The sequence below is a fragment of the Zonotrichia albicollis genome, chromosome 7, assembly GCF_047830755.1.
Source record: "Zonotrichia albicollis isolate bZonAlb1 chromosome 7, bZonAlb1.hap1, whole genome shotgun sequence".
Taxonomy (NCBI): domain Eukaryota; kingdom Metazoa; phylum Chordata; class Aves; order Passeriformes; family Passerellidae; genus Zonotrichia; species Zonotrichia albicollis.
The window spans coordinates 22647110-22668962 of NC_133825.1; the positions used below are offsets into that span (position 1 = coordinate 22647110).

Sequence of the window (21853 nt, forward strand, 5' to 3'; positions counted from 1 at the left end):
AGTCAAAGTGGGAGGACCAAAGGAAAGACAGAATTCATGAGCCAAACCACTAAAACCTGCTCAGAATTGAACCTGTCATAATTTAACTCCTCTTAGATTAAGAAGAGGCACCCCAAAACAGCATTCTCATTTAAAATCCAGACAAAGACACTGTATGTGATACAAAATGAACAGTAAAACACATAAAGAATTAACATGTGAAAGAAACATGTTGCCATTATGTCAAATAGTGCTTTTTATATTTTATTAACAAGCAAGCATCCCTGGAACTGGGTCTATATAAAAATATTTCATGAACCAATCAGAATACAAGGGAGTTATATAAATTTATTTTATGCAACACTGATTAGTTTTGAAAATCTCCATTTTTAATGTTTTAATTTCAACTTTCATTTTCTTAAAAAAATCACTAAAAGGACACAACCCACAAAAATACAATCTGTATCTGCTCTATATTTACAGATAACTGGTCACTGTTAAGGCACAGATTTAAAACTAACATTTTATGTAGCAAGTCAAATATTTGTGCATAATGTAACACTAACAATACGATACACTGTACTGTTATATTCCCTTTGTGGAATCAAAGTAAGTGAGAATTTACTTCCAGTGTGTGTGTTTTTTTTTTTTTTTTTTTAATGTGAAGCCCTACTGAAAAACAATGTTGTTCATGGGAAATTCTTCACTTTGGTGTAGATGAAATAATCACTGCTCAGCAAAAGACCACATCAACTTAATACTGTAAAAAAATCAGTTTTTGAGTATAGTACCATCTGGATGGATAGCATGTACCTACAAAAGGCTAAAAATCTGAGTGCAAAGCTTCTGGATGCTTTTAAGTTTAGGCAAAAAAAGCAAGAAGGGGTGGCAGAAAATTCTGTACAAAGTGCTGCTGAATATTTAGTTCATTAAAAACATTTTATGAAATAAGGAGTCTGAATACAATTTGATTTGCAAGTGCTGGGCTTGCAAATGCAAACATTTAAACAACAGCTTATCTGTAAGCACATAAATAGTCTGCGTGAATGGAACTATCTGCATGCTTAGAAGTAAGCACAAGTGTAAATAGCTTTAGAATGAGAAGCCCTGGCTTCCAAGAGGGTTTCCATGCAGTTGCTCTTGCCTGTGCAATACACACACTCACACACAAATCTCTCCTAGACATGTGGATATTGACTCTTGGCATTGAGCAGAGGAAGCTGCTGTGAACAACTGTGTGAGTACCAGATACAGCTTTACCCAGTCACATCTGCAGTGCCATTTGAAAACCAAAGCTGCTACTTGATCTACAGGGGAAGTCACCCAGGTATACACCATTAAGTAGATATGGCTGAAATGAGCACTGAGCAGCAATTTTTAGCTAATCACAAGACTTTATATTATTGCTTGATCATCTATGCCCTCAAGTAATAGTCTCTTGAAATTCCCTTTGTGTGTGCAATTTTTGCCATAGATCATTTTGCATTCTCACCTTAAAAGAAAGAATTACCCATGGAAAGTGTCAAAACTCTCTCACCCATTTTTGCATAAACCCCAACTACTGTAATTGTTATTCTAATGCCTTCTGTTAAGAGCACAGTGGTTTATGTCCATCTCAAAAGGCTTGTACACTGAACATAAATAATACATTACAGTAGAGGTAAGGTAATTCACAATATTTCTAATGGGAATGCTTTTCAATTAATGCTTGGAAACTACACATAGCATTGCAAAAAGAGGCACTTAATGGATTCCTTCATTACATTGAAACCCTTCATAAACCCATAACACAACACCTGTAAAGACAGAGGAATAACATTGCCAAATCTTTTGGACTTTCACAGTATAAGAATGCAAAATTTAGCTCTAGCCACTTATAATATGGACTCTTTCTGTTGAACATAACTTGTTTCAGAAATAGTTCATCTCCAGAGTTTCAAACACTTCTGCAGCTGACAATTACAAATCTAGATCGAACAAAACAGATGCTATTACACCTATTTTATGTAGGTCACTTCATTGCTGCATGCATAGTCATGTAAGTAATATGTGTCATTTATTAAATGGCAACAGTGCTGTCTTGTCAAATTAGATTAGTTGTCTGTTTAATCAAACTGACAGCCCAGAGCTCTAGTTTGATGAATGCCTTTTGGTCTCTACCATAAATCTGCAGTAGATCAGTTTAATCTGTTACGTATTGTAGGTGTATAGAATCTAAAAATAAAAGTCTGATATAAATAAGTGTCCTTTAGTGGCAGGGTACTAAAAATAGCCCTTTGCTTTGAGACAACCATTAAAAACAGTTTTAGCATAAAGGCAGCAGTTAAATATGTTGATTGAAAAGGGTTAATATTGCAAGGTCCATTTTGGTCTTTCATTGCATTTGTTACAGTGAGTATTATTGCAGGCAGTATTAGACTGCTTTATAAGAGCATAATAGGACTGGTCCACTACCAAGTGACTTGATTTTGGAACAATCTCTTCAGATAACTACCTGGGAGACAGAGAGAGGAGAAACAAAATCTGCATAAGAACCAGTTTCTAGTACCATTATAGTGAGATGTGACTTAATGCAGGAACACCTGAAAAAATTTGATTAGTGCCAATATAAAAATTGATATGGAAATGAAAGAGAAATAAATTTCCACAGGACAAGAAATCAGAACATGTAAAGTGCAGAAAGACCTCAATAATTATTTTAAGCAGTACCAGAAAAATCCATCTTGATAAAGCCAAATCTATGCTCTCTGGCATCCCAGCTCTTTATTCTTCCTTCATTCAACAAAGTACAAAATTCAGTGCATACATTATAGTTATAGGTAATAAAATACTAAACAAAGAACCCTATATTATTATTATTGCAAATTCTGTCCAATCTACATGAGTAAAACGTAACCCACATTTGGTGTTTCGAAAGACAACTGACAAAACGAGTTCTCTCTGATTTTTTGGCACAGGATCGTGCAGACACAACTTTGCTTTGGTCCTTGACACCCAAACTCCCAAAGTGCAGAGGGTGGTGTGCAGTGAAGGCTGTCCACAGGATTGCCATGTCCATGTTTGCAGCTGCTTTCTGAGCCCAGCCTCCTGCTACCAGCGCCCGCTGACGCTGGCAATGTCCGAGTGATACTGGCGCGGCAGTCTCCCGCTGGCTCCGCCTTCCAGGAACGAGGCACGGATGTTGGATGGGTCAAAGAGCTTTCTTCGGTTTTTGTTCAGTTCTGGAGGGGGCAAGCACACCCACAGACACCCATTTTAATACTTTATGGCAACCAAATGCACAACTTCTGTGTAAACGAACAAAGTATTTAAGGAGATAGGGTATGCACTGAAAATATCTGTGAGGTACTTCAATTAACAAACAGTCCAACAGGATAATTAAGAGCATCAGGTTGAGACTCAGAGGCTCTACCTGGGACAATTCTTATTTGGCACTGATAAAATTTTGCAATATTGATTTAGATCAAATAGACATAGCTGAAACTTTTAAAAGTTTCTGTTACAAACTCAAACACTGCAATCTTCCTGGAAGCCCAACCATGCAGTGCAGACTGAGACTGACAGAAAAGCTTGTTACCAACTTGATCACTTCTCAATGCACAATTCTTTACTTTAAACATAAAACTGGAGCAGTATTTTAACAAGGACTTGGAGAAAAAAACAGATGCTCACCTCTCATTTAAACATGAACCCTAATCTTGTATTAGTAATAGCTCATTAAAAATATTTTTCTTTTCCCCACTTTCCAGTTCTTGTAAGCAAACTCTGTGCTAGATACAAACCACTGAGAGATTACATAAATTTTCAAAACTGCTACTGAACTAAGTACATTTGCAAACCAAAAAAAAAAAAACCAAACCAAAAAACAAACAAACCAAACAAACCAAAAGCCCCTTAAAAGTAGGCACATTTTCCCAGTATGATGACTGCTCTGCTAATCAATAAAATGGAGGACAGGGAACCAAGAGGTTGAAAATGCCAGTTGTGACTGGTAAGTAGTGCTGTTCAGGTCCTGCAGTGCCTGTAATCTCAGAAATTTCTGGACCCACAGTTTTGGGGCAATAAATTTCACAATGAGAGATTAACTTTCAACCAAGCTGCAGCTTTACCAGACTATCACAAGTGAGCTGGTATTAGCTAAGGGGAAAGCTCTATAAAGCCTGGCTTTAAGCACCTCTGATGAGGGGCAAGCTAATATTGCCTCTATAGACTCTAGGCATACTTTTCACTCTTCCCAAGGTTTTTATTTCCTTTGTTGGCTACAAATACACAATTTGAGTGAGAAGAATACAAACAGTGCTTAAAATCAATACATGGCATTCTGAGTTTTTTACCTGAGATTGCAAGCAGCATTTTTCTTCTGGCACCAAAAGTGGTAATTCCCAACTCTTTCAAATCTTGATCAGTAAGAGTGAGGAATGTCTGCAGATCAATCTAGATTAAAAAGAAATAGGAAAACTATGCAAAACAAGTCTTTCCACAAAAGTATTAAGCAATAAATGTGGTTCAGAACAATCTCATTTTTCCCCCTGCTCCATTTTACAGTTACTCATGTAGGCAGCAATCATGGCTTTTCAATGGCTGCTTCACATAGTTAGTTGCTCAATTTGCTACACTTGTGACAGAAAAGGAGAAATTTAAAAGTAACCAGTTCAGGAAAAGCAGAGAAAATCAGTTGGTCTTATTTATGAGTCTTGAGGTTTTGAGTATTTACCACAATTGTAAGATGTATGACCCAGCTTTGAAAGAACAGCTCAAGAAAACCCTGTCACAAAGTGAGTTCAAAGTGGCTTTTGGTGAAGAGGCAGCACAGCTAGTGCTGGAAAACATCCTACCAACACAAAGCTGCCTTTCAAAGGAACACCAACCTCTTGCTGCTGGAATACATCTGTGTATTTGCCCAAACCAAGCTTGCTGAAGAGCTCAGGCAGATCAGATCCCTTGAACAAACTGTTGAGGCTACAGCCATTGCTTCCTGTCAGCGAGGAAATGCAGTCCATGTAGTTACTGCTACTGAGATAGTGTTCAGCTGGAAGGGAACAAGTGCACTTTTCAGACACATCACAGAAGGGCATGGCTTTCCACCAACATTGCATTCAGCTAGATCATTACATTTACAAAGTATTTAAATCTATTTTTCAGAAAAAAGCCTCACAGTGGTCTGAGAGAATGAACAACATAAAGCAATCTTATCATTAATTACGTTCTGGTGTTTGTTTTCTATAGCCCTACTTTTGTCCATCCAACTCATCACTGATTCTTTTATCCTTTATCCACACATTTTATTTCCTGGGAAAGCTACAGCTGTCATAGAACATTGTCCTTCACTGCCAATGTATTTGTGTTTCTAATTTTCTTCTAACACACATGTAAACACATTTTTAATCCCTAATTATTTTAATTAACCTAGCACCTCCAGTTTTGTCCAATTAGGTTGAAAACATCAATAGATTGATTTCAAATAAAGTTGTCATCTCTTTAGATTTTCAAGTACTTAGAATACGATGTGCAGCCATTCACAGCTCAACTAATGTGCTTTTTAAAACCATGAATATTTTTTCTAATTGTAGCTATCCATTCTTACCGTACCCAAATTTATTATGTGTGTACTTTGAGTCTGAGATTTAGGCTTATTCACTGCTTTTAAAAGAAAAAGCAACAAAAAAAAGTATAAACAGCCACAGTACTTATTTCCCCATAAAGCAGATAGGTAGCAGATATGGACTTAGTGTTCTCTACCTCCAGTTCTCACTTTTTCAGAAAGGCATCAATTAACTTATTAAAAAATATAGTTTCTAAGAGTAAAACTAAAAGTAGAATTACAATTTTTAAACATCCAACAATGTTTAAAAAGTCATTACAAAACATACAGCCTGTATCCACAGAAACCAGTTTTTAAAATCATGCTTGGCTATGCCAAACACATGGACAAGCTTCTTTTCATAGAATTGCCTGGGTTGGAAGGGACTCGAAAGGTCATCTAATTCCAACCCCCTGCCGTGGGCAGGGACACCTTCCACTATCCCAGGCTGATCCAAGCCCCATCCAGCCTGGCCTTGGACACTTCCAGGGATGCAGGGGCAGCCACGACTTCTCTTGGCACCCTGCACCAGACCCTCAGCACCCTTATAGGGAAAATTTTTTCATAATAGCTGGGCTAAACCTACTCCCTTTGTAGCCACTCCCCCTTGTCCTGTCACTACATAGTGTTCTTGTAAATTTTATCCCCATGAGGAGACTCATGGTTTAAAATCCGGTTTCAGCATGGATTATGACTTCACTAGTGAGCAAACAGCCCAGTAAAGCCCTGGCTGCTGTTGCATCAGCAAGAGAGCAGAACGAGAGTGGCCTAGAAATAAGCCTTTTTACAGGTCTACTTTCAGTACACCTTCAAAAATCCACTCCATGACAGCAAAGAGTTTTCTGCAAGGATGCCTGACATTTAATATCCTTAAAAGTTTTCCTTTCGGACTATTATTTGTATTATCACGTTACACAAGCTTGTTGCTTTGTTTTTCTAAGTTTTAAACTTCCTGATGTTTACATTTTTATAATGGAGTTCTTCACACATTTTTTACGTAAAAAATAACGATTGTTTTACGTTTCTTTCTAGAAGAAGAAAAAATTGATAGACTATTAGTTTGGCCAGTGTGGCTGGAGAAGTAGCAATTTCATCCTCCAATCCATAGTCACTTTTAGAAGTCTATAAATATTAGAATTTGAAAATAAACTACCCTCTTTTTACCTTAAACATTTCAGCTTGTGTGTGTCGTTCATTTTGTGTCCTACTGCAACACAAGCTTACACCTCCCAATTTGTAAAAAAAGTAATTACAAGGTGTCAGTAATTTAAATCCCTCGTGAAGTCATGATACATTCATTTCAAAATAAATACTGGTATTGAAATGATTATTTTCTTTTAAGCAGATAATAAGAGCTTATTAACCTGATTTGTTTTGTTTCCGCTTTGGGCTGCCAATGGAGGAGACAAAGTCGTGAGCAGAGGGTCCAAGGCCGTTCCGGTCTCTCCAGTTATCAGATTCACTGCCACTGCCCAGGTGCTCCCGACTGCTGGACCGGGACAGAGACATGGATGAGCCCTGCAAACCACAGAAAGAAAATTTGGGCTGAAAACAGAGCTTTCATTGTGACTCAGATGTTTTCTTTGAAGCAGCTCACTTGAAAAGCAGCTTTTAACGCTCCCAAACATTCTTCTGGCAGTTGATCAATAGGCAAATAATTGCAAACCGGACACAAAAACAGCAGGTGTGCCTAAAACATGTGCAGCTTACAGTTTTTAAGAAGAAGTTATTTAAAGGACATGATTCAAAATAAATTGCTCGGTATTTCCAAGTTTGTTTCCAAAACATTCCATGGTATCAAATTCCCACACAAATTCTAGACAAAGCAGTCTATTGACTACAGGGAAGAGAACATAACACAACATTTATCTGAAGATAAGTGGATCAAGTACACACTACTTGACAACAGTTTTGCACACTATACTACAACAACAATCCTGCAATGCCCTGTGAATTTGTAGTTGTTTTGTCTGGGGTCTTTCTAAATAGATTTTCACATACCTGTGAAATACTTATTATCAACTCTCATCACTGTGAGTCAGAATGTAGCAATACCAGGCAGCAGAATTCCATGGGAACATACCCAAAAGAAATCAGCCTTGTAGATTATCACATACTTACATGAGCTAAAAACTACAGAAATTAACAATTTAATTCTATACACTTGTACCAAATTGCATTTGAAAAGCATCACTTAGGAGGCAATCTTTTACACTATTTAGTAAAACTGGCACCCCTGAAGAAACACTCTTGTTGGTTAGAATCACAGAGCTATCTAGAGATTTTAGACATCAAGACCTTGGGGAAAACCCCACCCCAGCTCAACCAAGACAGGAAAGTATGCAAAAGAAAACTGCAGATTTTGGTTGCAGTTTTTTCTTTCCCTAGTTACTACTGCATCTTGTGTAGCCAAGCCTACTACACGTAGCTGAATGGCTCAGGAAGTTGATATGCCAAGTGGAGAACACCAAGGCACATTTTTATCCCAGCTGCATATTTCTTTTGTATTAACAGACAGGTACATCCTAGAGAACTATGAAGTCCCCTTCTTCAAGGAGCATACAAGCAGGAGTGAAAAAGGTGTCTTCATGGAAGATGGAAAGGATTACAGCAAGAAAGCACAGTAAAAAACAACTTCAGCATGCCTTTGAGAAGAAAGGAACAAATTCCCTGCAAGATTCATATGCTGGGACTCTGAAGATAATTGCTGGACTCTGCTCTGTGCCTGGGAAAATTCTGAGCCCACTGAATAGTGCAAGTAGAGACAGCTGCTCCAGTTCTGTCCACAGAAAGAAAGATGAGCTGCTGGTTCTACTGTTCTCCTTCACCATGCAGTGATACACATGATACAGTTTATCTGTCACATATACTCTGTCCTCATTAGGTTAAAAATTCCTTGTTGCTGGTTTGCAACTACTGAGATGTTTGGTCCTGTAAGTTGTTCAAAGGTCCTTTAAACAAATATATTTTAAGAAGCAGACATCTATGCTCTGTGACTTATCTGTGAAACAGATGTAACTTTGTGTGTTGGGCTGAATGTATTCCATATGCCTTAATATTTATGTAAGAAATATTTTTCACCATAAAAAAATATTTACAACAGTTATCTGCAAGGCTTTGTTTTTACAGAAGTTAGACATTTCTCAAGAGAAACAACTGTATCATTCACTAAAAGTAAACTTTCATTACAGTATACTTTTATATACCTCATATGTGGTTGTCATGGAAGGCTTGTATGATACATGATTTGCTCTTCTTAGTTCCTTGATTGTTTCTGCAGGCATTGATTTAGAGAACCCCAAACCACTCCATGTATTTGTTGGAGTTCTCACTTCTGTTACAACTGGCTTCTTCAACATAGCTGAAAATAGAGACAAATCCGTAAATCTCAGACTTAGTCAGGGTACTGAGAAGATAATACTGAAGTGATGTTTGCTATCAGCCTGAGCCCAGCAAACAGCAAACCCTAAACACCTCCACTTGCTACATAGCTTGAATCCTACCCTTCCTTAAAGCAATCTACTCTGCCAGAAGATAGTTAAATCCCACAGGGCTGCATGGAAGCTAAAAAAAAAAAAAAAAAAAATCACATCTGTTTCAAAGAGAGGGCCTTCTGTTTTTCTTTTGGTGAACAGGTAATTTGGTTTACTTTATAACAAGGTCAAAGATATGGTTAAGTCCCTTACCAATTCTACAACTTAATTTATCCCTGAAATAAGAGGCCATTTAGCTGATTTGGCAAACACCTTAAAGTTTAACTTACATCCAAATAAAGTGAAGTGTTAGAGAAATAGGCTCTCTAAAAACCATATTGATCACTTGCACATGGATGTACTTACCCATCCCATCTGCAAGCTGCTTATATCGCATTTTATACTAGGTCGGTATTAAGAAATTTTTTGGAACATAAAGCTAATATACAAACGTTTCACTACCACTTTCAGATTTTATTAAAAATCAGATTACAAAACTGAAATTTCAGGAAATCATTTCATCCACATGCTAACAAACTTTTCAGAAGTCACTGTTCATCCACATACCTTTGGTTGCTAGTAGTTTCTTCTGTTCATAGTCAAATGCCTAAAAATTAAACATGCAGAAGATAATTTAATTGCAATTCTAACTAAATGTCACTCCAGTACTCAACTCCGTGAAAACAAAGGCTTTCAAAGTGGCCAGAAAATACATCTAGGAGAAACCTGAAATACTCCACAATAATTTCATGGTAGCCCAGTTAGAGCCTTAGTTACTTAAAGAATTCACTCAAACATAGACAAAGATTTTTAATAACGATCTGATTTCCATATGAGTGAGGCTGCAGCAGTGTTTACAAACTGCTTAGGAAGAATTTTTGTCTTCAATTTTTTAAAATAAGATATTTTTCAAGCATAGTTTCTCTTCCTTAACTATCTGTTCTCAGCATTTAGGACATTCCTTAGCAGTACAAAAAAGATAATGTATCTTTGTAAATCTGGGCACCACAGTTATTTTCAATAATCTTCCAGGTTTGGTTCTCCTCCATGCAATCATCTTGTGAAAGGAAAAGAAATGTAAGTTTTGAGAGAATTTAAAGAACTTTTGCTTGCATTCTACCTATATCAATGTAAGATGTAAAGTTTAAATACCCCTGATTAAACACGCTACACTTTGCTGAATTACAAATTCGGAAATCTAAACACAAAACTATGAAAATGCTGTATTAGCCTGAGGTATTGCATTCTCTTCTGAAAGTAACTAGAGGAATAATTGAAGAAAAGGGCTGCAAAACACTAGTCTGCCTCTTGTTCCACTACTCCATACAGTCTGGTTGTGCTCTCTTTCAACAGATCTAGTCTGAAAATAACCCTGTTACTGCTTCCTGAGAAACAAAGGGGTCTCCTCCCTCTTTGGGGAGATTTGCAGTAACATGGCAGTAGTTTATACTTGTAGGCTGTAATTAACCGAGCTGTCACTGCACATGAAAAGCTGCAATATGTATTTTGTATCTATAATGTTCTCCAAACAACAATGTAAGATTTCCAACAGGCAAATGATGCTTGTGGAAACAAATAGAGCCACACAATTTTCTGTACTTAAATTTTTCTTACAGAAAAGAAGAGCTTTTCAGCTTTCATTCATTGACAACCCACTCGGTGAAACAGCTGATGCCTTAGCTGTGAATGCTTTTACTGAACTGGTAATAATTCAATCTCCTGGGCTAGCCACCTCTGCATTCTACGGTAACTCCACTCTGCAGTTATCGAGATTTGCAGCTCCCTGGCCTCATCCAGGGGACCCACCTGCATGTTGACGAAGGAGGGCTGCGGGGCCAGGCGCGCTCTCTCGCAGTTGTGCTGGGCTGCTGCCGCCCGCTCGGCCGCGCGCTCGCTGCCCGGGGCCTTCTTGTCAGCCACGGGGTTCTCGGGGGCGCCCAGCTCGGCCTCGGCCAGCAGCCTGTCCGTGGTGCTGCGGGACAAACACACTGTCATCTTGGGGACACCTGGGGCTGGGCCGCCTCAGCGCAGCTCTGCCAGCTCAGCTTCACCCTGAGCAGCCCAGCAGCCAAGTTAGACACGTGTCTGTACACAGACATCTCAGTGTTTTTAGCAATATTTCCAAACGTGTCAGCTCTCCTGTGCCTTTTCCTGTCAGTGAAGGAAAACAAGTGTTTCTCCTTCCTGTATCACCAAATACAAGGCAGAGCTTACAGATTCAGTTTTGAGCTGTCTGCTATCTGGAGTTATTGCATTCAATCCTACACAGTGTGATTTCCTGTTTAGCCTTGCTCAGGCCAGCAGTTCTAACAGGTTCATTGTTGTAAGATTAAAAGGGATTGCATAATAGGGACTAAGAAAGCAGACATAGGCTCTGCATGCTTTCACAGATTCAATAACTGCAGTCCTTCATGCCTGCATTACCTCTTGGTGCAATTTTTTTTTCCCCCTAAACTCAGCCACATTTTAGGGCTACTCTAGAACAGTATAAACTCTTATTTAAAAAGTGTGGCATTCACATTTTCTGGAAAAATCCCTTCGCCCAGGATTTTTCTCCTGGGAAGATGAGAGAAAAAGGAAAACAATAATTATCTGATTTGCTTCTCCTGTGTTTTGCTTCTTTGGAATGTGTTTGGAGATTGTTTACCCACAGGTGGTTGTTTCATTGGTGTGGGCTGTTTTCACTCATTGGCCAATTGTGGCCAAGCTGTGTCAGGACTCTGGAAAGAGTCACGAGTTTTCATTATTATCTTTATAGCTTTCTGTAAATATCCTTTTTGTATCCTTTAGTATAGTTTAGTATAGCATTCTTTAATATAATATTGTATCATAAAATAATAAATTAACCGTCTGAAAACATGGAGTCAAATTCATCATTCATTTGCACCCCGCAAACACAATAAAAAAGTGATCATGTTTTAGAAGCTGTAAACTACTATCCCCAAGGAAACTGTGAGCACTAGGTCCTCAACAAAAAGAACAAGACACACAAACAACCAAATTTGGTAAGCAGGATTCCTCGGATTTTTAAACTGTGAAAGCAGAATGAAATACATATCATAGCCTTGACAGTGTAAATAAATGAAGCAAAAGAAAATATGTGTCTCAAAAGAGTGGTGATAAACAGTTCCCAAACAAACAGTGAGAACATGAGTACACTGGACAAAAACACTGCATTAAGAACAAAACCTGTGTTGCCAAGATGTATTATGACTCAAGCCTTTCCCACTGCTGGGTCATTAAAGAGCCAACCCAACCAAAACCAGCACTGAGACAAGTGTCTGAGAACATGCTGCTATGCCCTGAGCACAGCTTTCCTAAGAAGAAAACAGCCTCAGGTACAAAAGGAAAAAGCTGTCAGAAATCATTCTCTAAGCAATCAATAAAGAAGCAAAAGCATATACTTCAGAAACAGGTAATGAAAGTTCCTCTAACAAGGATCCTCCGTTCTTTTGTGGAAGAGGAAAGACATTTTTGAACCCAAAGTCAAATAGGATGAACAAAAAGCATTCAAAGTCTGCAGTTACCAGACAAACAGGGGGCTATATTAACACCTAAAGTGATGGAAAAATCAAGGCCAAATTAAATCAGTTCTTTGAATATCTTATGACTGAACCACCTATTCTGTGTAAAAAAGCATGTGAAATAACTTTATGTTGTGGAAGTTGCACTGATCTATGTTTATACACTCAGCTTACTGTAAGTGGGAGTTTTTGGTGCCTTGCAGTAATTCCACTGTTTGTCTCTTGGCACAGGCCTGCTTGGAAGAGCTCATCATCTGCTTCAGGTCACTGGTGTTGGCTGAGTGCGATGGACTCCGAGGCATGCCCACCTCCACAAAAGCGTCATTGCAACCTACCAGGCCAAGAAAGGAGACGTCAACAACCACCCTGCTGTGCTCCAGGGAGCTCTCTGGGGGAATGAGCTGTGGGAGAAAACCTCCTCTTCCTCATTACAGGACTGTATTCAGGTCAAGGTCAAGCAGTCAAGATGTGCAAGTTCAAATGCACAAAAAAGGCGTCAGTATTCGCATTGACAGTAGTCACACTAAGTTATTTTCTTTCTTAAAATATTATAAGTAATATTTATTAATAACCAATGTGAAGACTGACAATTCAAAGTGACTAAGTATTATTCTGAAGAAATTTGATTTTATACCCAATTTTAATAGACTTTACCAGGTGCTCAAGTAACTTCTGCTGGAATAAGACCTCCCTCCACTTTATGTTCAAATATCTTCAGAACATGTTTCTAGAAATATTTACCACCCTAAACTGGCAATGTTCCTTTTATTCAAATCAGCATTTCAAATGACCACAACCCTAAATAAGAGACGATCTCCTTGATCAGTATTGACAAGGGAAACAAGGCCTTTACACATATTTGCTCAAGTTGAAGTGGAGTTGGCTTTCCCCCCTCCAAGAATGATGGGGACAGTTAAGTACTTTAGCTTCTAAAGGGCAGCATAGCTAAAATGCTGCTGCAAAACACACAAAATTGTTTCCCAGTGTCATCTAGGTTAGAGCTACACAATTCAGCAAAAAACCTTCTCAGTAACATTATTTCCTTTTGTTAAAAGGCAAAAAATAAGACATCATTTAAACCAGCAGAGTTTAGTTGAGGTGCTGTAAAAAATACTAAAGTCCTCACAGGTTATCTCCCTAGGGAATAAGTAAAATGTTGCAAGTACATTTATGTTGATTTAAGGTGTTTCTATCAACAACTCAGTTACGACAGGCTCTATTTACTTTCCTTGACAATGAATCTGGGACATCCAGCAATATTTTCCCTAAACATGGTTGCAAAACCAATTCAGAGAGAATAATGTTACATTTTTGTATCGTGAACTGTACACAGACTGTACAAATACTACCAGACAAAGGAAGGCAATGTCAAAATCTCACCTTCTTCACTATTTGCCTTGGCAGCCACTTGTTCTGAGGCACCATGAGCACTCGTTTGCCTTACTCCATCACTGTGGTTTGTGCTCAACACATTTTCTCCCAGCGATGTGGCAGACAGTGCAGCATACTTAATATTTGAGGCCTGAAAAGATTGTCACAAATCACTGAAGTGATTTTTATGCTTAAGGAAGTACTGAAACAATTTCCCTTTTCTATCTGTGCAGGAGAATGAGAAATTCATTCCTGGCATAGCAGAACAGTATTGAATGTTCTATTTCTCAATCTTTAAGTCATATTCAAAACACTGTTGTGCATTTTTAAACTTAGAAGCTTTATAAATCTACTAATATAGCTGGCTTTCTCTTTCAGCTTTTCTTAGTAGAGCTCTAGGACAAAGGAACCAGATTCTCTAGTGTAGTATCACTTACCTTTACATGACCATTTAAAGAAGGTGAACCTTTTTTACTTTCTGATTGCATGCCATTAACGTGGACTTCAACAGGAGTCAAGCCTGGTGGTGGAGATGGAGTGTTTTGGCCATAATTAGGCACTCCAGACAGCAGAATACTAGTTAAGGTTGCTTGGGCAGTAGATGGTATCATTAGGTGTGGAATAGCAGAAAAACCTGTAATAAAGTTTGGTTATGTTCTGTTTAAGTGTCTCATTTAACTTCCTCAGGCATTACACTATTTTACCTGAATTTTTATGTAGCTATGATACTTCACTAAAAAGTTTCCATTAGAATTGCATGCCAAAACCATAAAGCTTTATTTGGGTAGGTTAACTTTGTTTTCTACATAAAACAGATGAAAACACTGCCTGTGACAGCATGTTATATATTAGGTTATAACCTTAAATTTGCATATTTATTCATCCGTGCCAAGGTAAGTGTAGGAATTAAGGTTCCAAATAATTAATTAATCTTGTCTTTTCAACTGTAATTCTAATAACTTGATGTTGCACAGTTCATTTAATTCCCATTAAACTTCCACTGACCTGTGGTGTTTGTGTTAGCGAGAGATGTTGCCCACAGCGTGGGACTGGGCGTGCCTGAACTTGGACTCTGCAGAGGGCTCACAGAGCTGTTAAGGGCATTCAACAGAGAGTTTGGAGTAGTTGAGGTGTTGACTGACAGGGCTGTTGGACCTAAAAGGCCTGCAAAAAGTTATGCAAGATGAATATTTAGTTTAGACTTACAGGAAAGCATTTTTCACACAAGTACCAATTGAAGAGAAACAAACAGCCCCCTGGTAATTTGCACCAGCCTGTATTTCACAAACCAATTTTAACATTAAACCTGCTGCTCATTTGGTGCACATTAAGAATTCTTGTTCTTAAACTGGACATCATATATCCAAGAAGAATTGGAGTATCTTTTTTGTCCTTCTACTGGACCCTAACTCCTGTCATAACAGAGTCTGAACTGGCTGCTTCTCAGCCCCAGCATCCCTTTGCATCCCCTCTGCTGCTTCTGATGGTTTGTTTCAAAGCAGCATCACAGAGACAAGAAAGTAACTGTACTGCACCACCTCACTTTCAATTCCCACAATAACCTTTTGCTCAGAAGCTCCTGTGTGAATCAACCACTACTTGCACACAAACAACTATTCAATTTCTTTTTGCACCTTCAATACAGGCTGCAACTGATCCCCCAAATCCATTGATTACTTCCAAAACATTCCCCCAAACCAGCTCTTTGTACAAAAGCATTCACAAAGCAGTTCAGCACTACACACTGAAAAGGTAAAAGTCCCAAACCTGCAAAGTGCAGCATGACAAGAACAGTCACAGAAGCAGCATTAAAAATCACAGTCAAATGGCAGAAACATATTCTCCTGTGTGACCCGAGGGAAGCATGTGAGATGGAACTACACAGTACTCCTGCATGGCAGGTCACAGGGGACAGTGCTGTTTACATGAGAACTCAGAAAATCCAAGCAGACCCAAAAGAATCTAGTGACAAATCTTGACACAGGTCTTAGAAACTCTATCTATACATTTCTGATACAAACGTATTTGCAGAGCTTGAAAAGAAAATGGTAACTTCAGTCTGGACTACGAGCTGCTTCTATAAAATTAAGCTAAGTAGTTTAGTAATTTTTGTCCTAAATTTCCTACTGGTAAGGTCTAAATTAGAAGCACATGGAACCCTCAATTACAATGAGATACTGACCTGAAGTATGGTGTTTGCTATGTTACCTTTCCAGTACTGTTGCCAGGCTTAAGCACCCACCCAAATTCAGGACAGCCTGGGACATCCCACAGCCAAAGCAGCTCTAAAAGCCATGCCCTGCCTCACCTGGATTTCCCTCCCTTTCAACTGAGGGGTTTGCACACTTCCAGAGATTTTTCTACAGGGATGAGTCCCACCCCTGATTACAAAAGCCTTGGAGAAGTTTTATAACAACAAGCCCTTGAGAGGCCAGAGGCTGCTGTAATTCTCTGACCCTTTAACCTGATTGCTTACACAAAACACACCTCTGGTACTTTTGTGTAGTACAAGTGAATTAAGTTTAAAACAAAACTGTATTAAAGAAAATATAAATATAATGAATGCATACCAAGCCCAGTGAGTCCTAATCCTGCTGAGGACAAAATATCCAAACCAGGACAAGACAGACCAACAGGGCAGGAGACAGTAGAGGGATTTGATACTACGGTGACTCCGCTACTTTCAAGTCCCAAGAGACATTTCCGTGCCTCGTACATATTTAAGGCATTTCGTTCAACACTTTTTACAATCACAGACTGCAGTGAAAGAAAACAACAACACAAAAAGGAAAACCAGTGAGTAACACTGCTCCATAACAGATCTGCAACACAGATAATTCTTCCTCATACCCTTGCATGGCTACCACAACCACAGCAGTGTGAGACAGCATGAGCTAACATCCATTGGCAACTATTTAAATTCAGGGGTGTGAAGTTCAAGAGAGCAAGACTAGGAATTTCACAAGGATTTGGAATGAGAATGATGGAACACCACTCTAAGAAAATTAATTACTATAGTATCTTGATGATACTTGCTAGACCAAATGCTAAGCACCTCAAGAGCTAGATAACTGAATCAATAATTAATATCTTCTCTTTTACCTTTTACTTTTTGTCCACCTTGAAGTGGACAAAATCCCAATTGTTCATTTGAATTTACCCATTTAATTAATAGCTGTCTGAGAATAAGGTAATAAATTTCTGGAAAATTAAATTACAAAATCCCATTGCTTATTGTACATTTTCTACAGGATGTTTCTTTGTACTGATTATATATATCCCTACACAGGGAAGCTCGCATACTGACACAATGGAATGATCATTTAAAATTTTAGAACTTTTACCTGCTTAGGCATTTTATACAACACAGAGTACTCTATCTACACTGGCCTAAACATTTTACAATAAACACCTTCTACTCTATCAATGTATTCTATAAAAAAGCTAATTTCTTTATTATTAAGCGTTTAATGAAAGTCAAATCACCCCAAAGCAGAGCTGCTGGATTGTTTAAACTGGTATTTCAAGTAGAAAATACATATGGCTTTCACAAGTTTATGAACTGTTAAATTGGGGGGAAAGAGCACACATCAACTCATCAGCTCTAAAACTTTGTCATGAAAGCCTAAAAGGAAAATATTAGCTTTGCACAAACCTTGCTTGGTTGTTTTGGCTTAGGCTTAATGCTTATGAAGACATCTAACTGCTCCATTAGCTGTGTTATAAACTGTGGTTCTACTTCAATTTCTTCCTTCATATCAAACATGAGCACAAGGGGAAGGCAACCCTGAAAAGGAAGGCACAAAAATTTCCTAGCACTTGTAACTGGACATTTTCCCATAAAAATGGTAGCAATAAACAGAACTACAGACATTGTAACATTTACACACCATGAAATAAGGAAATTTCTGTAAGTTCAGAAAAAATAGCAAGGATGACATTTTAGGGAAAGCCATTTCCTTGTATGCAAGAATACAGGTGTATCTTCCTGTCCCAGGACTCTGAACAAAGAGTTTGGTAGCACAAGGGTGAAATGATTCACTGAATATTTGACATTCCAATCAGCACAGTCTTGTCTGGAAATGATGGCAGGATAGCCATACTAAAACTCTCTTATTAAACTGTATGAAATAAGGAAAAACATTAGTAAAAAAATCCCCAATTCACCATTGTCTAAGTCGTAACTTTTACCTTTCTCCTTCCCATTCTGGATCAGCTTCATAGATATTTCCTACTGATATGAATAACATCTGTAACACACTTGAAATACTACAGCTAGAGTAAAAACCCCAAAAACTGAATGGTCCAGTCCTCACACATTTTGTCCCTCACTATTCACATATAGGAAAAATGTGTACTTAATTTAGTACTAAAATAATGGCTAAAAGCTGCAGTGAAGTTTAAAGACCAATATAACAAAAATCTCCACAAATAATGATATTCATCACCAGAGCTGTGTTTATAAAAGGCCTTATAGAATTGTGGCTGTGGTACTACAAAGAATGTAAGACATCAAAACAAGTAATTATTTCCTATGGTTTCCCAATTCCATTGAACACTTGCCTACATGGGAACTAAGAAATTTCTGACATTTCCCTCAAAAGAAACCTAATTACCCGACAAACATAGAAAAGACAGGTTGGCAAAATAAAACACAAACCATCACCCAACACCCACAGAATATTTCAGAAAACTGCCTCTACTCAGAGGCATATTGTTGTAAATTTAAATTACTTATGTCAGATTTATATTAAAAAGGTTGTTTTTCAAGTCATGTTACCAGAGATTATAAATATTTTCAATAACTACAAATACTGACAAACCCTGACAAAAATTGAAACAGCTGTTTGCAGTGTAATAGCAATCCTTCCTCTCTAAGGCTAATTTACATGTGACCTGTAAACACAGGCAGAACAAGCATATTTTTTATGATATGACAATTTTTTCACACAAGCTTCACTGAAAGTATTTACCATGAGATATTGCCTGGCAAGACAGACAGACTCAATGGTGCCCTGGAGGTAGACAGTGGATTTCTTCTGTGGGTTACTGGGGTCAGGGAAGTGGATCTGAGCACCAGTCCTCTGCATGATATGTTTGATGTTGCTGCCGTTGCGGCCCATCATGAAGAGATGATGCTGCGCCGCGATGTCCAGCTGCGTGCTCACAGGGATGGCAGAGGCCAGGCTCCCAGCCAGGTGTTCCAAGAGCATGGCTGTTCCTTCCTGGGGGGAAGGGGACAAACCAGTGAAACAGGGCCCACAGGCGCACAAAAGGACAACTCAGACCGCCTTCTTTCTTGCCATGCACTCCACAGGCAAGATTAGAAAACGCTGTTGGGTTTAAAACCATGATCGATTTGCTAAAGGTAACAAAACTCTGCCCACTACTCCCATTTTATGGCGAAATGCAGCATTTAATTGCCACTCTGTAACAGGCAGTAAGACAATGCACATGGCGTGGTCCCAATAGACCTTTTGTGGTCAGTAAGTCACCAGAGATTAATCTGGGCAGGCACACTTGCAAAACTTTCCTCTCAGTGTTGGGCTCAAATGTTCTTACTGGCTTGGGATCCACCCATCTGGGGCTGTATCAATCTCTCCTACTGCCAGTTCCTACCAAGAACACTTTTTTACTTTATTAAGATGAACAGGCTCCTGGCAGCTCCTTGCCTTGGCTGTCAAATTCACACCTCCAAGTGCTGGATTCAGTTTTATTGACTGATTGGGCAGCTTTCAAGGTTATATATTTGTGTGCGTGTTGAGAAGAGCTCAGCATGAACAATTTGAGATGGGAGGTGTATTTTGTGTTTTTTTGTTTTTTTTTTTTTTTTTTGCATTGTTTTTGAATTAAAAGATGGGTAAGACCAGCACAAATTCCACAATTGCTGAAAACCTGAGTGAGTGTGCAGGAGTTGAACACTGGATTAAAACCTCACCACCAACAATGCTAACTCCTAAACTTAAAACTATTTTCTATGCATTTTTACACTTCACCTGTAAAAGTTAAGTATAGGAAAAATTCAAACCCTCAGGATTTGCAAGTAATTATACAACAACATGTGCTGATGAGGCAAGATATACCATCTTAGACATATCAATTATAAATATATGACATTCAGAAGCCTTCTTAGGAGCAGAGATTACCTTCACAGCACTAGTGTTGTTTTGTGACCCTCTGACAATGACTGTAGCACCATACATTCGAGAGCGTTGTTTGAAGGAAACTGAAATGTTGTATGTCTGACACACGTGCTGAATGGTTGGAGAATTAGGATCTGGGATGGGTTGGAGAATTCCAGCAATAGGCAATTCAAACATGAGTACCAATGGAAGCAGCTCCTACAACAGTAATGAAGAACAGATATTGAAAACCAGATCCATACTCAAACTACAACAATTTTATTCCTCAGTCATGATGCACTGGTCAGTGATGACTTAAGTGATAAAACACATCTTCTGTCCAGAGTTCATGGATAAAAATACACTGTCACTTGGAAAAAGGCACCTCTTTTTTCCAGGAATACTAGGAGCAGGGTTTCTTTTATGCAGAGGCTTTTTTTGAATTTTGTTTGGTTGATTTTTTCCTCCAAAATAGCGGGAACATTTGGAATAAGGTTGTGTGACACATCTGGCTTAAAAATTGCTGTAAGCTTCTGGTAATTTATTTGCTTTTTCATTATCCATGCCAAAATACACAGAAGAGTTGAAACTACAAGGAAAAGATAGAAAATAGCTACAAGAGAATGACACTGAATTATTTACACAAATTATACATGAAAATGGTTAAAATGTGAGAAGCAGAAATTGCCTTTCCCAAGTCATAGATTCACACAGGATGCCTGAGCTTCCACAGGCCATCTGTGGTAGGTAAGATATGATTTTCTACACAGTATGGAATTAATTTACATCTTGCTTAGAGTGTAGACTTCGTGTTCAGGACCCACTTTGGGCCAATTAAAAATTCAGCCAGAATGTGAATCACTGTTTTAATATCCTTGGCATATTTCTCATATGGATACTCACATTTGTTCCTACACTTCTGCTGTCACCAGACAGAGGCAGACAGGAGTTCCCAAAACTAGAGTTGTCAAAACTATGCATTTTTTCCCTGTTTTTAGGGGTACACTACACTGAGCTAGAGCATTACCCGAATTCTGACTCTTGCAGACTCCACTCCAGCTGGCTGTCCTGCAATAGACACCTGGAAAAGCAAGAATGTGAAAAACATTGGATCATATTTTCAAGTGAGGCATGGAGAAGTTATTCAGATAGCTGGGGCCTCCTTAAAAAAATAAAAAAATCTAAGAAAAAAAATCAACACGTTTCACACTTGCGGACATCCTAATTGTTCTCTAAACACTAGTTGAGAACTGCAGCCAATATTAAAAAAATGTTTCAGCACCTTAGGTTATATATATTTAAGCAACTAGAAATAAAGAATACATCAAAAAATACAGTGTTTTAGGTTAAATGATGGAATTACTACTGCATATATGTGCTCAATGCTAATATTCAGACAACAGTAGACTTTCCCGAATGTTTTGAAATTACTGCATTTTGCTCAGCAGCCATTAGGATGCACAAGTGGGAATTCTAAGTACAAGGATGAGAGACTTGAAAATAAACATTCCACCAATATTAGCACAAGAAAAGATGAACAATTCAGGCTCAATGATTTATTCTAATGAAGTTGAACTCTTACAATAGGACATTCATTTCTGCTGGCTATTTGCTAAGTTTAGTCTTCAACAAAGTTACACCATAAGCAAAAAGCCCCAAAAAATCAATCAACATGCTGAATAAGTCATTGTGTTGAACAGGAAAAAAAAAATTACAAAAGCAGATTTTTTCATACCACTTCTCTACCATTCACACTAAGTTGCTGACTTCTGTATGCGCAAAGTAATTTTAGCTTAAAAAAAT

The 21853-nt window shown here is 38.3% G+C and overlaps 1 protein-coding gene across 2 annotated transcripts in view; it reads right to left on the reverse strand.

The window, feature by feature from the left end:
* Nucleotides 1-307: 307 nt before the first annotated feature.
* Nucleotides 308-21853, reverse strand: part of BICC1 (BicC family RNA binding protein 1) — an 89960-nt gene continuing 68414 nt past the window's right edge. For both annotated transcript variants that reach the window (XM_074544653.1, XM_074544654.1), the window contains 16 exons: nucleotides 21078-21131; nucleotides 20075-20269; nucleotides 18902-19153; nucleotides 17584-17715; nucleotides 16499-16685; nucleotides 14934-15092; nucleotides 14366-14562; nucleotides 13938-14079; nucleotides 12732-12888; nucleotides 10840-11005; nucleotides 9601-9640; nucleotides 8767-8921; nucleotides 6925-7078; nucleotides 4848-5008; nucleotides 4314-4413; nucleotides 308-3200 (listed from right to left, as the gene is read on the reverse strand). In XM_074544653.1, coding sequence (XP_074400754.1) covers nucleotides 3070-3200; nucleotides 4314-4413; nucleotides 4848-5008; nucleotides 6925-7078; nucleotides 8767-8921; nucleotides 9601-9640; nucleotides 10840-11005; nucleotides 12732-12888; nucleotides 13938-14079; nucleotides 14366-14562; nucleotides 14934-15092; nucleotides 16499-16685; nucleotides 17584-17715; nucleotides 18902-19153; nucleotides 20075-20269; nucleotides 21078-21131 — 2382 coding nt within the window. In that variant the 3' untranslated portion in view covers nucleotides 308-3069. The remainder of the gene's footprint in view (nucleotides 3201-4313; nucleotides 4414-4847; nucleotides 5009-6924; nucleotides 7079-8766; nucleotides 8922-9600; nucleotides 9641-10839; nucleotides 11006-12731; nucleotides 12889-13937; nucleotides 14080-14365; nucleotides 14563-14933; nucleotides 15093-16498; nucleotides 16686-17583; nucleotides 17716-18901; nucleotides 19154-20074; nucleotides 20270-21077; nucleotides 21132-21853) is intronic.